Source organism: Carcharodon carcharias, chromosome 2, assembly GCF_017639515.1.
Source record: "Carcharodon carcharias isolate sCarCar2 chromosome 2, sCarCar2.pri, whole genome shotgun sequence".
NCBI lineage: Eukaryota > Metazoa > Chordata > Chondrichthyes > Lamniformes > Lamnidae > Carcharodon > Carcharodon carcharias.
In genome coordinates, this window is record NC_054468.1 from 66,609,974 (window position 1) to 66,627,681 (window position 17,708).

Here is a 17,708-nt window from a genome sequence, read left to right on the forward strand (position 1 = left end):
ACGTTTTGCATTAATATAAATCAAAACCATTTCATGCCAACAGCAACGTGGCTGTATAATCATAGCCTAAATTTCTTCAGTAGTGCATCACTATGTTATCTGAACATGAATATGATCCTGTTTATGAATATGTTATATATTAATATAGATGTAGATATATGAAAAAGAAGACCAGAAAAAAGAATTGGGCCAGTCAGCCATTGTCATCCTTAATTTCATAACTACAGCCTTGATGTCCAAAGGAAAATGATGCACAACTATAACATAGAAAATTTACAGCATAGGAGAGGCCATTTGCTGGCAGCCCATTGTGTCTGCACCAGTTCAAAAAGAACTATCCAGGCTAATTCCACTTTCCAGCTCTTGCTCCATTGACTGGCAGGTTATAGCACTTCAAGTGCTTTTCCAGGGCTTTTTAAAATTATGATTAGGGTTTCTGCCCCTAGCACCTTTTAGGCAATGAGATCCAGACCCCCACCACCCTCTCAGTGAAAAGATTTCTCCTCAACTCCCCTCTAAATCTTCTGACAATTACTCTAAATTTATCCTCCCAGTTATTGACCTCTCTGCTAAGGGAAATAGATTTTTCCTATCCACTCTGTCTAGGTCCCTCAAAGCTTTATGTACCTCATTTAAATCTCCCCTCAGCCTCATCCATTCCAAAGATAAGAACCCAGTCTATCCAATCTTTCCTCATAGATAAAATTCTCCACTCCTGGCAACATCCTCAAATTTTCTCTGTACTCTTTCATGTGAACACATCTTTCCTGTAAGTAAGTGATCATAACTATCCTCAGTACTCTAGCTGTGACCTAACTAATGTTTTACACAGTTCTTGCATAGCTCTTTTATTCTAAGTTTCAACTAACAAAGGAAAGTATACCTTCTGAACCGCTTGTCTACTTGTCCTGCTACCTTCAGGGATTTGTGGACTTGGACTCCAAAGTCCCTCTGTTCCTCATTGCTTTTCAGCATCCTCCCATTTATTGTGTATTCCCTTGCCTTGTTTGTCCTTCCCAAATGCATTCCCTTACACTTCTCTGGACTGAATTCCATTTGCCATTTTTCTACCCACCTGATCAGTCCACTGATATCTTCCTGCAATCTACAGCTTTCTTCCACAGAATCAATTTTTGTATCATCTGCAAACCTCTTAATCATTCCCCCTACATTTAAGTCTAAACCATTTTATATAAACCATGAAAGGATCAAGTATTGAGCCCTGCAGAACCCCACTGGAAACAGCCTTCCAGTCACAAAAAAAAACTGGTTGATCATTACTCTTTGCTTTATGCCACTGAGCCAATTTTGGTTCCAACTTGCCACTTGCCCCTGAATCCCATGGCTCTTACTTTTCTGACCAGTCTGCCATGTAGGATCTTGTCCAAAGCCTTGTTAAAATCCAAGTTGACCACATGAAAAACACTATCCTCATCGCTCCTCCTTGTTACCTTCTCAAAAATTTCAATCATGTTAGTTAGGGACAACCTTTCTTTCACAAATCCATGTTGACTGCCCTAGGTTAATCTGTGTCTTTCTATATGATGATTTATGCTATCCCACAGAAATTTTTTTAATACTATGTCCACCATCGATGTTAGATTGACAAACTATAATTATATGGTTTATCCCTATCTCCTTTTTTAAACAATGGTACAACAATAGCAGTTATCCAGTCCTCCAGCACCATGCCGGTGGACAGGGAGGATTACAAAATAATGATCAGGGCCTCCCTTGGCTTTTTTAGCAGCCTAGGATACATTTCATCCAAGCCTGGTTATATATCCACTTTCAACAATGCTAAACCTGTTAATATTTTCTCTCCCACTCTGTTTTGAGTATGCAAGTAGAAAAGTTATAAAAGTAATCTTATCTGAGCATTCTTACCAGGGACAATGTGACACAGTCCTCTCCTGTCAGAGTAATAATGCAGTAGCATTGAACTGTCTGCATTTTTTTCCACCCTGAAAGATGGTGCATTCATCTCCTGCGTAATGTGAATGAAATACCAAAGTTGAAATTCATGTTGGATTACATTGATTAATGTAATTCCATGATCAATACAGCCTATTCACTAAAGATAATAACAATTTGGCTTTTAAAATAACTGATGTTTGGCTTACCAATTAAACCTTTTTCAAAAATCTGGTGGTGTTGTCATTTTGGGGTAAAATTCTGATGCACTGCTCCTTCTAATTAATAGGTGGAAAATTGTGCACTGGGAGTGTCATATGCACTCCCAGTGCACAGAAAAAGAGGGTTGCATCAAACATTTTCCCCTTGAACTCAGTAAATGATAAGAAATATTATTACAAGTTGCTTGGATATATAACAATCATAGAGTTGTTTTGATCAGTCAGCTAAGGCATGCGCAGAAACCCATTGCCATGCTTAGCAGTCTTCAAGCCAAACTACTTAGCAAACCCCCCTATAGTTTTTCGTTGCCTGATATGTAATGCATAACTTTTCCAATAGGGACACACCCCACATGCCTAAGTCTACAGAGTTAGATGTTGGTTGGAAAGAGCTGAGGTTTAGGAACCCTCAAGTGTGCACAGAGACACTGCTGTAATATTACCAACAAAACCATTCCGTTTACCATTACAGAGAATTAGTTGACTTCACGTTTGAAAATCAGAAAACTGTGGGTGCTGGAAATCTGAAATAAAAACAGAAAATGCTAGAAATACTCAGCAAGTCTGACAGCATCTGTGGAGAGAGAAAAACAGAATTAATATGCGGAATTGTCCCAGGTTTGCACTAAGTGCGGCCGTGGGCGGGAAAAACAATGTTTTACCCGCTAATTGCAATGGCAGTTTCTCACACCGTATCGTCCCAAAATCACCAGATTAATTATTCCTGGGAAACATGTTGTTTCCATGGCGGGCGGGCTGTCATTTGCCTACCACACCATCAACCCGCTGCTTCATCACACCGGGCTCCATATTTAAAGTGAAGCCACGCACACACCTCAGTGCTTCCAGCACACGGCTGCTGCAGAGAAAACATGGCCCTGAAAGGCAAGAAGACTGCAGCTCCCCAGTTTAATGACTGTCCCTCGAGTGCCTTTTGGAGGCTCACTGTGATGTCCTCTACCCCTGCTCTGACTGCAGGATGGGCAGCAACCTCACTAATCCAGCATGGGATTGGTGGCACCAGTGGTCAGTGCCAGTGCCCTACAAAAGTGGACAGCCACCTAGTGCTGCAACAGAATGAATGGTCTTATCTGTTCCACCAGGGTAAGTCACTCTTCTCATCATTCTCAACTTACACACTCACAAACCCATCACAGATCCACAGGGGACTCACACCTTGAGGGACAACACCACTAACTCTCACACACATCCTCACATCTCCATCAGGCTCATATCCTCTGGATCTCGCATCCTCATCCCATCCATGACTCCGCTCACTACACAAATATTCCACACAGTGCCACGTGTCCTGCTCACACTGTCTCCATCTGTTTTCATGCAGAAGCTGGCTCGCAACATCAGGGAGAGGCCCTGGACCAGGGTGGAGGGGCCCACGTTAGGCCCCTCACTCACTTGAAGGAGCATACTATCACGCAGACTGATGAGGATATGGACCGAGCCTGCAGCGTCAGTGAGGTCGACGGTGAACCCTCTTGATGATCCTGCACCACATCATCCCTCTCTCAACGCAACTGAGTGCTCTCTCTCCTGCTTTTGACTCTGCTGCCGTGCACTGACTATCTCTACTTTGGTTCACAGGGAGCTCTGCCAAGGGACCGACACCCTCAGCAAGCCAGTCCCTCAGCTCCATCCACCTGCTCACCTGCAGTCAAGAGGACAGCTCCTCCATTGAAAAGCTGGAAATAAGCTGCCTGGAAGACCCGTCACCCACACCCTCCACCAGCGCAGAGACACACACCTCGGTGAGATCTAGACCTAGAGGAAGCTCGGGTTCACAATCTGGTGGTCACCGCACAGAAATGTGTCTGCAGCAGAAGGAGGCAGGTTCAGCTGAGCTCACCAGCACTTGGAGGACTGCTGGGGAAGAGGCATCTGTCAGGTCTGAATCAGGTGACAAGCCTCTGGATTTGGCCTTTCAACATCCTGGAGAGTCAGCAGAGGCAGGGGAACATCACGTGGAGCTGTTGGAAGCCGTCAACAGAGTGGTTTGAAATCTGATGAAGTGATGCCCACATTGCGCATATGGAGGTCTCCATGTGGAGGATGGTGGACACCATGGAGACCCTGGACCAGCAGAACGCAGAGATGTGTGCAGACCTGCACTCCATCACGGGAGCCATGGACATGTTTCTGCAGTGGCGATGTGAGAGGGAAATGAGGCACCTCGATGTCCCCCCAGATGCTCCCTCCCCTCAAGGAGGTCAGGCCGGGGGCCCCCAGGCACCTGAAGGAAGGAGGAGCAGCAGCTGGACACCCCTGGGTCATCCACTCAGGAATCTTAGAGGCTGTCCTCTCCCTCTGAGCCCCCTTTGCCTGTGACCCCCTCAATCTTGTCCTCTGTCACTGCAGAGGGAGCAGCTGGCCCACAGGAGGACAGTCAGAGCAAGCTGGGGCCCTCAAGGCCTCAGCTCTCCAGAGGACCCCTACTGAAGGCATCAGAGGCAACAGGGCCAACCATTGCACAGGCTGTCTCCACCCCTGTTGTGGGTGTCAGGGCAGTAAGATGCTTAAAAGGTAAGAAATTCTGATCACAGTTGGACGCGTGGGTGAACACATTTTTTCACAATTCAGTCTGGAAATATATTCACTTCTATTGAATAATGTGTTTTTCAGCTTCATTGACAGGCTTCACGAGTCCTCCCATTGCATCCCCCTAGCCCTCCCCCCGCACCACGAGCAGCTCAGCTGCATGCAGCCGGCCCATGAGTGATTCTGGAGGGAGGAGTGTGTGTATGGCAGGGCCTTTTGGAGCCTCGTGCGAGCACTCTCCCACTCACACAGATCGTTCCTGTAACACACTCACCTCAATGTCCTGAGCATTTTGGATGCTGTCTGTTGGGGTTTGCTTTCAGTCGTCCATCTGAGCTGACCTGCATCTTCACCTGCCCACTGATCACACTCCCATGCAGCACCTGATTTCGCCCACCACGATGCTCGTTTCACTTTCAATTTGTCCAGCTTGATAGTGCTGCGGTTTTTCTTTCACTCGCCCATCTTTTCCTTTCCCTCATCACTGTCGATCCACCTGGTATCACCTTCCACTTCCCCTTCATGACCTGACAGCCGCAACACATTTCTTTCAGGGATGTCCAGGTGAACGTACACGTTCCCTTCCAGCCGAAAATCCCACTCCAATTCACATTCATCTCCCCAACCTCCTCTTTCCCACCCCCAGGGTCCGTGTTTGCCTCTGAGTCCCCACCAACTACCCTTGCCAACCCTTCTACCAATACCGTTGGACCCTCACCCTCCCAACCTACCACCTCACTCCACCCTCAGTCATTGTCACCATTCCCTCATACCATGCCCACCCTCTGTTCGCTCCCCAGGACTCGATCATGGGCTCATCAGAGCCCTCCCTTGCACATTCAACTGGACACGCCCCTGGACTCCTTTCCCCCTTGGAATTCCTTCCCCACTCCGGACTCAATTCCCCCACCTTGAAACTCCTGCACCCCATCCCTGGAACTCCTTACCCCCTCTGGAACTCCAGAACTCCTTCCCTCCCCCTGGACACTCCCCACCACCACCCCCCCCCCACCCCACCTTAGTCCTACCCCCTTCCTGACTCCTTCAGACACCCTTACTTCTTCTAGCACCCTTATCCTTCCCCTCTCTGGACTCTTTCCTCCACCCTTAGTTCTTCCTCCACACTTATTCCTTCCCCCTTCTTGACTCCTTCTGACACCCTCACTCCTTCCTCCCATCTTACTCCTTCCCCATTCCCAACTCCTTCTTCCACTTCACTCTTCCTCTACCCTTACGCCCTCCACTCTCTGCACTCCTTCCTGTCCCCCAGACTCATTCCTCCCCTGGACTCCCTCCCCTTTCCACACTCCTTCCCCCTCCAAACTTCTTCCCTTACAACTTACATGCCCCTTACACCGACCTCCCCAGTTTCCACCTTCTCCACCATTACCCCCTACGCCCCCGTAGTCCCTCCCCGCTCCCAACCTCATGCTCCCTGACACCTTCATTCCTCCTCCCAACCTCAGCCTCCAGACACCTTCATTCCCCCCAACTTCACCCACCCGACACCTTCGCTCCCCCTCCCAACCTCACCCTACCAACACCATCATTCCCTCCTCTCAACCTCACCCCCCGAACACCTTTGTTATCCCCTCCCAATCTCACTCCCCCAACACCTCTTCCTTTCCCAGTCGATCCTAGATCTTCCTCTCCCAGCCCCCGGTACATCTTCCTCTCCCAAACACAGTTGGACCTTCCTCTCCACTCCCTCAACCATCATCCGTTGTGAGCAGACCCTCAACAGTGACTTTCCACCTCCCGTGGGTTGTTTCACAGTACAGCCATTTCCATGAGAATACACCCAGAATGCCATGGGCATTCCTCTAAGGTCCTGCTGTTGTCGGGCTCCAGCATCTTCTACTCCTCAGATGCCTGCGATGTGAGCAAGGCCCTGGTGGTAAGTCCCAACTTCTGCACATCACATTATAAAGACGTGTTCTCCACCGACGTGTTTTCCTGCTGACGTGGGCAGATGATCCAGCCGGTGGCGGGGGGGGGGGGGGGGTGTGTGTGTGTGTGTGTGTGTGTGTGTGTGTGTGTGTGATTCTGGCGGGTTAGCCTTATAATGATATGCAGGTATATTACAATGAGTTCCCGATATCCAACCACGGAAAACACGGACCCGCCACTGGCCAGCAGAGCGGACACTTGCAAACTGGTTTCACAATGGTGTGAAACTGATTTTTGGCTTGCTCGCCATTTTTTCCACGCATGCCGCCTGATGCCCGTGGGCACAGAAAACTCTATCCAATATTTCAGGTCAATGACATTTCATTAGAATGGGGAAAATTTAGAAATGGAATAGGTTTTGAGCATTGTGAGCAGCGAATACAATATATCACCTTGAAAGAAATATATGTAGCATGTGTACTTCTTTCAATGTAGCATATTGTATCCGTTGCTCATAATGCTGTCTCCTCCACATTGGGAAGACCAAATGCAGACTGGGTGATCGCCTCTGCTCAGTCTGCAACCATGACCCAATTTTAATTCTTTAACTTGCTCTTATGCTGACATCTCTAGTTCCTGGGCTGCTGCAGTGTTCCAGTGAAGCTCAACATAAGCTCAAGGAGCAGCACCTCATTATTCAATGAGGCATTTTATAGCCTTCTGGACTCAACAATGAGTTCAACGATTTCAGACCCTAATCTCTAATCACCACTCCAGCCCAGCCCTCTTTTAGATTTTTTTTTTCTGTTGCATTTTTGTTTTTCTCTTATTTTCGCTTTCTGACATTAGCTCTAAGCACATCCTCTGTTTATTTGTTTCTTTTCCTGCCCCATCATAATTTTCTTTGGTCCTGTAAGATGAAATCCTTTGTCATTCAATCTCACCTGTTTACCAGCCTATCACGTTCCTTTTGTCCCTTTTCTCACCCACCCTTGCTTAAAACCTATCCCATTTCTAACCTCATCTGCCTGAAATGTTAATTGCGTTTCTTTCTCTACAGATGATGCCAGACTTGCTGAGTATTTCCAGCTTGTTCAGTTTTTATTTTAGCTTCACATTGTTTGTTCAGCCAGTATCAGCCTATTCATTAGAGTTCTGGATTGCAAGATTATCTGCAGCCAAGGGTGACAAATTCCAGATCCTTATTTTCAGGATGTTCCTTCCATATCACATTAGTAATCCACACTGGTTAATCATTAACAGTGCTTGAAAATCGACAGAGCCTACCCAGCTCCGGTATAGAATCATTGGGCACAATCACCCCAGATTTGCATAAAGTGCAGGAGCGGGCAGGAAGAAGGAAGTTTTATTTGCTGGCTGCAATGGCAGGTTTTCGCGCCTTATTGTCCCATTCCCAGCATTTTCTGCCTCATTAGTAATGCATTCCCGAGAAACACGTTAGGTTACTGGCGAGGCATTACTACTGATTTGCCCACCCTGCCATCACTTCAGGCCTCCAGTAATCCAGGCACCATATTTAAAGTTAGCACTCTCTAAGGCATTGGAAGGTGCTGGAAAGCCATGGCTGCCAAAGGGAGGAAACATGCTGCCCCAAATTTAGCAACACTGCCCTCCGGCACTACAGATGCAGTGGAGGCCCACCGCAATGTCCTCTACCCCTGCCTCTGGGTGAAGACCAGCGAGGTCACCAATCCAACATGGGAGGCAATGGTAGCAGTGGTCAGCGTCAACACCCTGCAAAAGAGAGCAACAAAGTGGTGCCGAAAGAGGAAGAATGATTTCCTCTATTCTGCCAGGATAAGTCACTCTTCTCATCACTCTCAACTCACACATTCACAAACCCGTCACACAGCCACAGGGATCTAACTCACTGCCAGTTCAAGGGACATCACAATTCACTCTCTCACACACCCTTCATCTACCCTGTGGATTGTGTCCTCATCCCGTCCATGTCACCATTCACAACACACACATGCCAGGCATCCATCTCATCTGGCCTGGCAAATGTTCTGCTTACACTCTCTCCATCTGTCTTCATGCAGAACAAGCTAGCACAGAGCAAAAGGGAGAGGTTGCAGACTGTTGGAGGAATGCCTGACATCAAGGTCCTCACAGACTTTGAAAATAGAGTCATCCAGCTGGCCGGCAACAATCCGGACTGTTCCTGCACTGCTGGTGAGGTCGGTGGTGCTCAACCGAGTGAAGATCCAACAGTGCAACATCCATCAGACGACCATGCTGTGAGTCAGTTCCCCTGCTCTGCAGTCTCCTGCCATGCACTAATTATCTCTTCTTGCTTTTGCAGGCACATCTGGGAAGCAGCTGAGGGGGTCCACTAACCAGGTCCTTGACTCAAGCCCCGAAGACATCTTGGAAGAAAAATCTGATGATAACCTAACTGAAGACCCATCACAGCGCTCAGCCGCACCCTCCACCAATGCAGAGACACACAACTCAGTGGGACCTAGTTCTAGAGCAGCCTCGGGATCACAATCTGGTGAGCACATCGCACTGTCAGATTCACAGCAGGTGGAGGCAAGGACTTCAAAGGTTTTCAGTACTTGGAAGACTGCTGGAGGCCAGAAATCTGCTGAGGCCGAGTCAGATGAGCTACAAGGGCAAGCTCGGGAACATCAGGAAGGGATGTCCACTGCACTCCTCAGATTGCAAGGCATTATGGAGGAGTCTGTCTGCCTTCAGTCTGAGGTAATAGCACTGGCATGCCAATGCACCTAGGTCAACACTGGTACGATGGCAGCCAACATGGAGACCTTGGCCCAGGACATCAGTCCTGCACTGCTGAGCGGGCTGAACTCCATTGCTGACAGCATAGTTGGCCTCCAACAGTGTCAATGCAGAAGGGTGTGGGGCAGCTCGATCTCACTCCAGCTTCCCCTTCTCCTCAAGGAGTGAACCTGGGGCCCTTGGGCACCCATAGGGAGGAGGATCAGCAGGTGCACACCCTGGGGCCATCCACCCAGGTGACTCCAGGAGTGTCCAGCCCATCTGATTCCTCTCATTCTGTAATCCCAGCAGCTCCAGCTCCACAGGCCAGGAAGGATACCACTGCCACACAGTAGAGCACCAAAAGCATGCAGGGACACTCCAGAGGATGCCTGCCAAGGTCATCACAGGCAGGGTGTAGCAGTCAGCAGGCTGCCTTCACCTCTGCTGTGGATGTTGGGGGAGCACCAAGACTTAGTGGCAGGGTTAGGAAAGTTCAGAAGATGTAGTTGTACACCTTGGGCACAGGTGTTAATCACTTGTACATAATGTTCACTATTATAAATAAACTCCCAAGAATGTCTCCTTGCCTATGCCTCTTTGTCATGATGAGCAGTGTTCATATCACTCAGATGTGAAACCATGGCCCTGCACAAAATAAAGGCAGGCGACTCAGTCCAGGACCTCTTCCCCGTGCAGTGTGTAATCTTCAGAACAAAGTGATGGTCTGGCTTCACACTCACTGGACACATTTGTGATGTCTGCACCTCGGTGCTTGTCATTGCTGCCAGAATGTCATGGGCAGACGTCACAGAGTTCTGTCATTCTCTCTGTGTGCTCTCAGCACCTTTGAGGTGGGGCTGGCTTCCTGTCGCTTCAGCACCTGCAACTGGTGATGCTATGCTCCTGAAGGCTGACAAAGGATCAGGTGGAGGTGATGGCATAGTGGTATTGTCACTGGACTAGTGATCCAGACACCTGGGGACCCAGTTTTGAACCACATCATGGCAGATTGAATTTAATAAGAATCTGGAATTAAAAGTCTAATGATGACCATGAAAACATTATGAATTGTTGTAAAAACCCATCTGGTTCACTAATGTCCTTTAGAGAAGGAAATCTGCCATCCTTACCTGGTCTGGCCACATGTGACTTCAGACCCACAGCAATGTAGTTAACTCTTAAATGCCATCTGAACAAGGGCAACTAGGGATGGGTAATAAATGCTGGCCTGGCCAGTGACACCCACATCCCATGAATGAATTAAAAAAAGGTGCATTAAACTTTCACAGTTGCATCTCCATGGTATAACCCTGCTCATAGAGCACAAGCAAGCTGCCCTCAGACAGGACTCAGGAATTCAGAGCGGCAATGTGAAGATCTATGGAGTGTTCTCACCACATGTCATCATCATCCTCCTAGGATCTAGTAACTATTAGGGCCTCTGCTGTATCTCCATGACATCAGCCCTGAGCACAGAGGATTGCCATCAGCCACACAGGAGTCAAACATTCACAGATGCAGGGTGAGTGTAGCAATTATGGTTTTAATTTGGTGTGTAATGTACCTTAAAGGATAATACTTGTTAAAAAAGATCACATGATCTGTAATAACCAATAGGGGAGTAGCGCAGGCTACCTCAAAAGTCAGTGTAAAGATAGAGTTGGAGTTGAAAGTGCACGTGTAGTTGCTGCTGAGTATATTGTAAATAATCTTAAAGTTTCCACCCAAGAAATGTCTGCGGATCAACTCTATCACTAATAGCACAACCCAGCCACCCCACAACAAACTAGCGAAGAGGATAAAACAGGATTGAACAGAAGAAACCAAGTTAAAAAGAAATCAACACTGTACATCACCCAGTGATTGTAAATAGCAAGCTCCATTAGAATTGAAGAAGCTGTCCCCTCTCAAAATGCCACAATTTGGAAGAATTGATCCTTTGAACCAGCCATAGATGATTGGTCTCAATACATAGAACACCTCACACTCTTTTGTCAAGCGAATGAGATTACAGGGGAAGAGAAGCGACGAGCGATCCTCTTGAGTACTTTTGGGAGCAAAACCTACAGCTTAATTTGAAGTTTGACAGCACCCAGTGGCACAGATTGGAAGAATTTCAATGAATTGGTGGATCTTGTGTCGGGTCACTTCCAACCTAAGCCCTCAGTCAGGATGCAGGGATTCATGTTTAATTCACGAAATAGAGCCCTGGGTGAGACAATTGCATGCTATGTGGCAAATTTGAAGCAGTTAACAGTGAGTTTGGTACAACTCTGAACGACATGCTCCAGAATTGTTTAATATGTGGTGTGAAAGAGGACTCCATTCAGAAAAGATAATTGTCCGCAGTGAATCTGGATTTCATGAAGGCGCTAGAGATAGCGCTGGCCATGGAAAGTGCAGTAAGAGATTCAAAAGCAATACAGGGTGTGCAAAATGGCATCATCCTCCTCATCGGGCAGGAAATCTCAGCTGAAAGAGGCTCTGACGAAAAATGGGAAAGGCTAGCCGAAGAACAAAGAAAAATAAGTTAGCAGCAAAATCGAAGAATAATTTTAATAGAGGTGGAAACAATCAGTCTTTTAGCGATTGGTAGTTTTAAAAAATCAAATGCTACTACTGTCATAGAAATGGTCATATGATGAGGCAGTGCAAGGAAAGATTCAAGCAGGCGTGTAAACAAAAGAAGAAGCCCAATGAAATCTACAATGTAGAAGAGCCTAAACAACAAATTCAAACATTTATTTGTCATTTAACCTGAAAGTTGGAAAGACAGAATCAATATTTGCCACAGTGAAAGTAAATGGCAAACCTGTCAGAACAGAAGTGGACATGGGAGCTTCCACTACAGAAATTGGGGAACATACCTTCAGATATTTGAATAATAGTGAACATCAGTTAAGTTTAGAAGGAACAGCAGCCAAGCTAAAAACATACCCGGGTGAAGACATTGAAGTAAAAGGCATAAGCAGAGTAGCTGTCCATTATGGAAGCCAATCGGCAAAGCTAACCTTGCTGGTGGTAGCAGGTGAAGAGCCAAGCTTTCTGAGGCAAAATTGGTTAAAGGAGATTAAGTTAGAATGAACTGAAGTTTTCCAGTTGAGAGCAAGTGGGTTACCAGAGCTACTTAGAAAGTACGTCACCATCTTCAAGGACTTCAAGGATGAACTGCAGAAAATTCAGGGCCTGCAGGATCCGGAAGCAACCCCTTGTTTCATGAAGGTGAGACGGTGCCCTATGCCCTGTGAGAAAAAGTTGACATTGGACTCAACAGACCAGAGAAACCTGTTCAGTTCTCAGAATGGGCAGTACCCATAGTCCTGTCCTTAAACCCGACCAAAGCATCCGAATTTGTGGAAGCTACAAACTGATGGTTAATAAAGTAGCTAAGCTAGACAGGCACCTCATTCCAAAAATCGAAGACATGTATGCCAAGCTGGCAAGAGGGACAATGTACACAAAGCTTGGCATGAGTCATGCTTATCAACAATAGAGTTGGATAATGCCTCCCGGGAATTTGTCACAATTAATTGTCACAAAGGGTTGTACCTATATACACAATTCTATTTCAGTGCCTCCTCCGCTAATGCCATCTTTCAGAGAACAATGGAAAGCTAACTGCAGGGACAGCCCCACGTTGTAGTCTATCTGGATAATGTATTGGTGACAGGATTCACTGAAAAAGAGCATTTGGCAAACTTAGAAGTCTTAAAACGTTTCTTACAAGTGGAGTGTGTTAAAAAAGTGCACCTTCCAAGCCAACCCTGCAGCCTCCCTACACCCTGGAAGATGTCAGGGACCTGAGACCTGCTAAGGATGTAGGAGTCTTGGACGGTCCTTGGGAATCATGCGCAGACCTGCAGGATGTGTTTGTGGTGGTTGCACACCAGCTGAACATTCAGCGAGTGGAACGCCTTGTGGTTGACATAGTTGACTGTTTGTAGCCACGGAGTTCTGAGCGCCATGTGAGTGCAGTCGATGGCACCCTGCACCTGTGGAAAACCTAAGATATGTACAAATCACAGCGCTCTTGCTTCCTGGCTTTCCTGATCCCAGTCGACATGCACAAAATTCTGTGTCTTCGTAAAGATGGCATCCTTGACTTCCTGGATACACTTGTGTGTGGAGGCTTGCAAGATCCCACACAGGTCAGCTGTGGAGCCCTGGAAAAATCCACTGGTGTAAAAATTGAGTGCCATGGCCACTTTCATGGCCACTGGCAATAAATGCCTTCCATGTCCCCATGGAGCCAAATCCTGCAACAGGTGGCATATGTGACCACCACATATAAGTGCTGGCCACCACTTGGATGGTCAGTGTGTAGTGCGCTCATTGGCTATCCGAAACCACACCCACCACCGCCCCACTCCTCTTGACCGATTGTTGGCAGCTTCCGCCAATGCACTCAGTCTAGGTGCAGGCATTCTCCTAACCCAAACTGCAAGGCTGTGCTGTTAGCTTGAACCATAATGGATGCTGGTCCAAACCTTAAAAAAGATATTACAAGGGGCTGTGAGTACCTCCACCAGTGACTGCGCCATGGCCTCCTTTCACAAGGGGATTGTACAACTTGCCCAGTCGGCCAATTGCTCTGCTGCCCCCTAAAATGCACATTAGTTTTCAGTCTGCACCCGAGGTGTGAAAAGTTCTGGAGAATTTGGTGGCACTTTCATGCTTTCACATTGCTTAAGTGGGCAGAAAAGCTTCTGAGGCCCAACTCCAAGTATGTCAATGGAGTTGCAGCTGAATGCTGTCAGCTGTGGAAGAATGCTCACTTTTGACAAGCTTTTCCCAGTGCATGGCCACTTCTCTCAGCATACACCACCCCCACGCACCCCCCTACTATTGCCGGTATGTGCTTGAGTATTTCCTTCAGTCAGTCTGTGCTGCCTTGCCCCCCACCATTCCTCCCCTCCCACCCTGGCCTGACCTACACTGGAGCCCTTGCATCAGCACCACACTGAAAGCCAGCTGGGAAAAAGTGACTTGCCTTTGCCCCCAGAGAAGAGCAGTAATTGCTCTTGCAGAGAACCAGCATGGACTCAGTGGAACAATTGGTTTCCTTCATTGTTGTAACCAAAAACAAAAATACCTTGAAAAACTCAGCAGGTCTGACAGCATCTGTGGAGAGGGATACAGTTGACGTTTCGAGTCTGTATGACCCTTCATCAGAACTAAGACATATAGAAATGAGATGAAATATAAGCTGGTAGAAGGGGATGGGCATATCATCTTGGAACCCAAAGAACACAACCACCTTCTTCCCCAAACCTTTGGAGGGAAAATAGCATGCACAGGCTATAGTGTGGTAATTCTAAGTATCGTGAATATTTAATACTTATGCCTTTTTTGTGGCATCCTAAAGTAAGTATTAATTGTATATAGGAATATAAATTGTATTCACAATTTTAACATGTTACTAATAGTTCAGTTTGCAAATGGATCTGTTCATGCAGTCCTAATGTTTATTATTATCCTAAAACAAAAATTTTAATCAGCAGCATTACACTGGTTATTATAATTCTGGCAAATTGTCTATTTAATAAATGTACAAACTTTTATTCAATATTGCTGAATAAAGAGACATGTTACTAAAGCTTTCACTTGCACTCAGCAGGACAAATGCAAGAAGGCCAGATTTCAAACAATCACAACTATTTATATCACAGGAGAAAAGGGCACTGACTGGTTGGCAAGTTGACTCTGACTGGCCAACGCATTGCACCAATAGTAGTAAGAAAAGCTGCGGCAACGCGTCTCTCTCCTTTTAGCAATATTTAAGCTCTGTACTACCAAGCAACATTTATTGTGTTTAACTGACCCCAAAGAACCTCAGATAACTCCTTTATACTTGCCTGATAGGACAATGAAAGGTAACTGTGTAATGCATCAAGGTTCTCAATGAACTCCATCAGGTTACCACCCAGGGTACGGAGCATGTGATCATATCCAGATCTTTTGCAAAACTCAAAAAAATACTCGCCAAATTGTTTCAGCACCACAGCTGGCTCCACATCTGGAGGTCACAATAAAAAAAAAGGTTACCTGGAGAAAACAATAACAGACTTTCAGCAACAACTTACTCTTATTTTGTGACTTTAATGTAGAAAACATAGCAAGGCACTTAAGGGAGTGAGAGGTGGGGGGAATAGGTAAACTAAAGGAACAGGTCAAAAAACCATGGTGGGAGAGTTGAGGGGAGGCTGAAAGTTCAGTCAAAAGCATGAGCTGTGAAAAGGTTTTGTAAACTGAAGAGAGATAGTGGGTATGCACATCAGGGAGAAGGTGATATAATTTAAGAAATTAGCATAGAAAGGGAGAAGGTTCTAAGTGGTCTGACAGGCTTAAAAGCAGATAAATTTCCAGGCCCAGATGAAATGTACCCCAGGCTGTTGAGTGAGGCAAGGGAGGAGATAGCAGGGACGCTGACAATAATTTTCAATATCTCCCTGGCCACAGGAGAGGTGCCAGAGGACTGGAGGACAGCCAATGTGGTACCGTTATGCAAGAAGGGAGGAAGGGATAAACCAGGGAACTACAGGCCAGTCAGTCTAACTTCAATGGCGGGGAAACTATTGGAACTAATTCTGACGGACAGAATTAATTTACACTCGGAGATGCAGGGATTAATCAAGGACAATCAGCATGGTTTTGTTAAGGGGAGGTCATGTCTGACCAATTTGATTGAATTTTTCAAAGAGGTGACCAGGTGTGTAGATGAGGGTAATGCATTTGATGTAGTCTACTTGGATTTCAGCAAGGCTTTTGATAAGGGGAGACTGATGACGAAGGTAAGAGCCCTTTGGATCCAAGGCAATTTGGAAAATTGGATCCAGAATTGGCTGAGTGGCAGTAAGCAGAGGGTGATGGTCGAGAGGTGTTGTTGTGACTGGATGCCAGTGTCCAATGGGGTTTCACAGGGATTGGTGTTGGGTCTCTGACTGTTTGTGGTATATATAAACGATTTAGACTTGAATGTAGGAGGTTTGATCAGTATGTTCACGAATGACACGAAAATTGGTGGTAAACAGTGAGGAGGATAGCCTTAGATTACAGGAGGATATGGACAGGTTGTTCAGATGGGCTGATCAGTGGCAAATGTAATTTAATCTGGATAAGTGTGAGGTGATGCACTTGGGCAGGACAAACAAGGCATCGGGATACACAATGAATTGTAGGACCCTGGGATGTACCGAGGATCAGAGGAACCTTGGTGTGCATGTCCACCGGTCCCTTAAGGTAGCAGGACAGGTAGATATGGTGGTTAAGAAGGCATATGGGATACTTGCCATTATTAGCTGAGGCATAGAATATAAGAGCAGGGAGGTTATGCTGGAACGCTGGTTAGGCCACTGCTAGAATATTGCGTGCAGTTCTGGAATCCACATTATAGGAAGGATGTGATTACACTAGAGGGAGTGCAGAGGAGATTTACCAGGGTGTTGTCTGGGCTGGAGAGTTTTAGTTATGAAGAGAGATTGGATAGATTGGGGTTATTTTCTCTGAAGCAGAGGAGATTGAGGGGGAACATGATTGAGGTGTATAAAATTATGAGGGGCATAGATAGGGTAGACAGGAAGGAACTTTGCCCCTTCGTGGAGGGATCAATAACCAGGGGGCATAGATTTAAGGTAAGGGGAAGGCGATTTAGAGGGAATATGAGGAAGAACTTTTTCACCCAGAGGGTGGTGGGAATCTAGAACTCACTGCCTGAAAGGGTGGTAGAGGCAGAAACCCCCATAACATTTAAGAAGTATTTGGATGTGCACTTGTGATGCCATGACATATAAGGCTATGGGCCTAGTGCTGGAAAATGGGATTAGAATAGTTAGGTACTTGTTTGACCGGCGCAGACTCAATGGGCCAAAGGGCCTTTTTCTGTGCAGTAGATCTCTATGACTCTAAGTTCAGAAAGGAAGACCAAAAAAGTAGAGATAAGGTGGCTGACGGCATTGCCACCAATAGCAGTATGAAAAGAGGGTAAGGTGCATGAAAGACCAAAGTCAGATAACAATGGACAAATGAAAAATGAGTGTTCTATGCTTGTCAAATATTCAAATAGCATTAATATTTACTCTATGACTAAAATTCTTAAATTGTTGCTCACTGCAAGTGTTTTTTTTAGCTAAAAATAATGGACTAAAACATGCGTGGCTTAAGCTAACAACATTTCATTAGGTTTGCCCTCTTATATTTAGGCTTGTACAATTTATGGATGGCAGGATGCTGCAAGTATGAACTGATAATGTTGTGGCACAGGAAACCAGGCCTGAGCGAACAGGGCAAGCAACTCAGTATGTCCTTAGTGAATCAGATTGAAGGATTGTGAAATTTACAATGCAAGGACTGAGAATGAAGATTCAGTTGGGATGTGTGAATCTAATG

General features: G+C 46.3%; 1 protein-coding gene across 1 annotated transcript in view; it reads right to left on the reverse strand.

Annotated features, from left to right (window-relative positions):
- The window catches only part of LOC121287471 (guanylate cyclase soluble subunit beta-2-like), an 80,655-nt gene that overhangs the window by 57,634 nt on the left and 5,313 nt on the right, over positions 1-17,708 (reverse strand). The window contains exons 4-5 of the mRNA XM_041205396.1: positions 15,179-15,339; positions 1,888-1,987 (exon numbers count right to left, since the gene is read on the reverse strand). Of these exons, the coding sequence (XP_041061330.1) occupies positions 1,888-1,987; positions 15,179-15,339 (261 nt within the window). The remainder of the gene's footprint in view (positions 1-1,887; positions 1,988-15,178; positions 15,340-17,708) is intronic.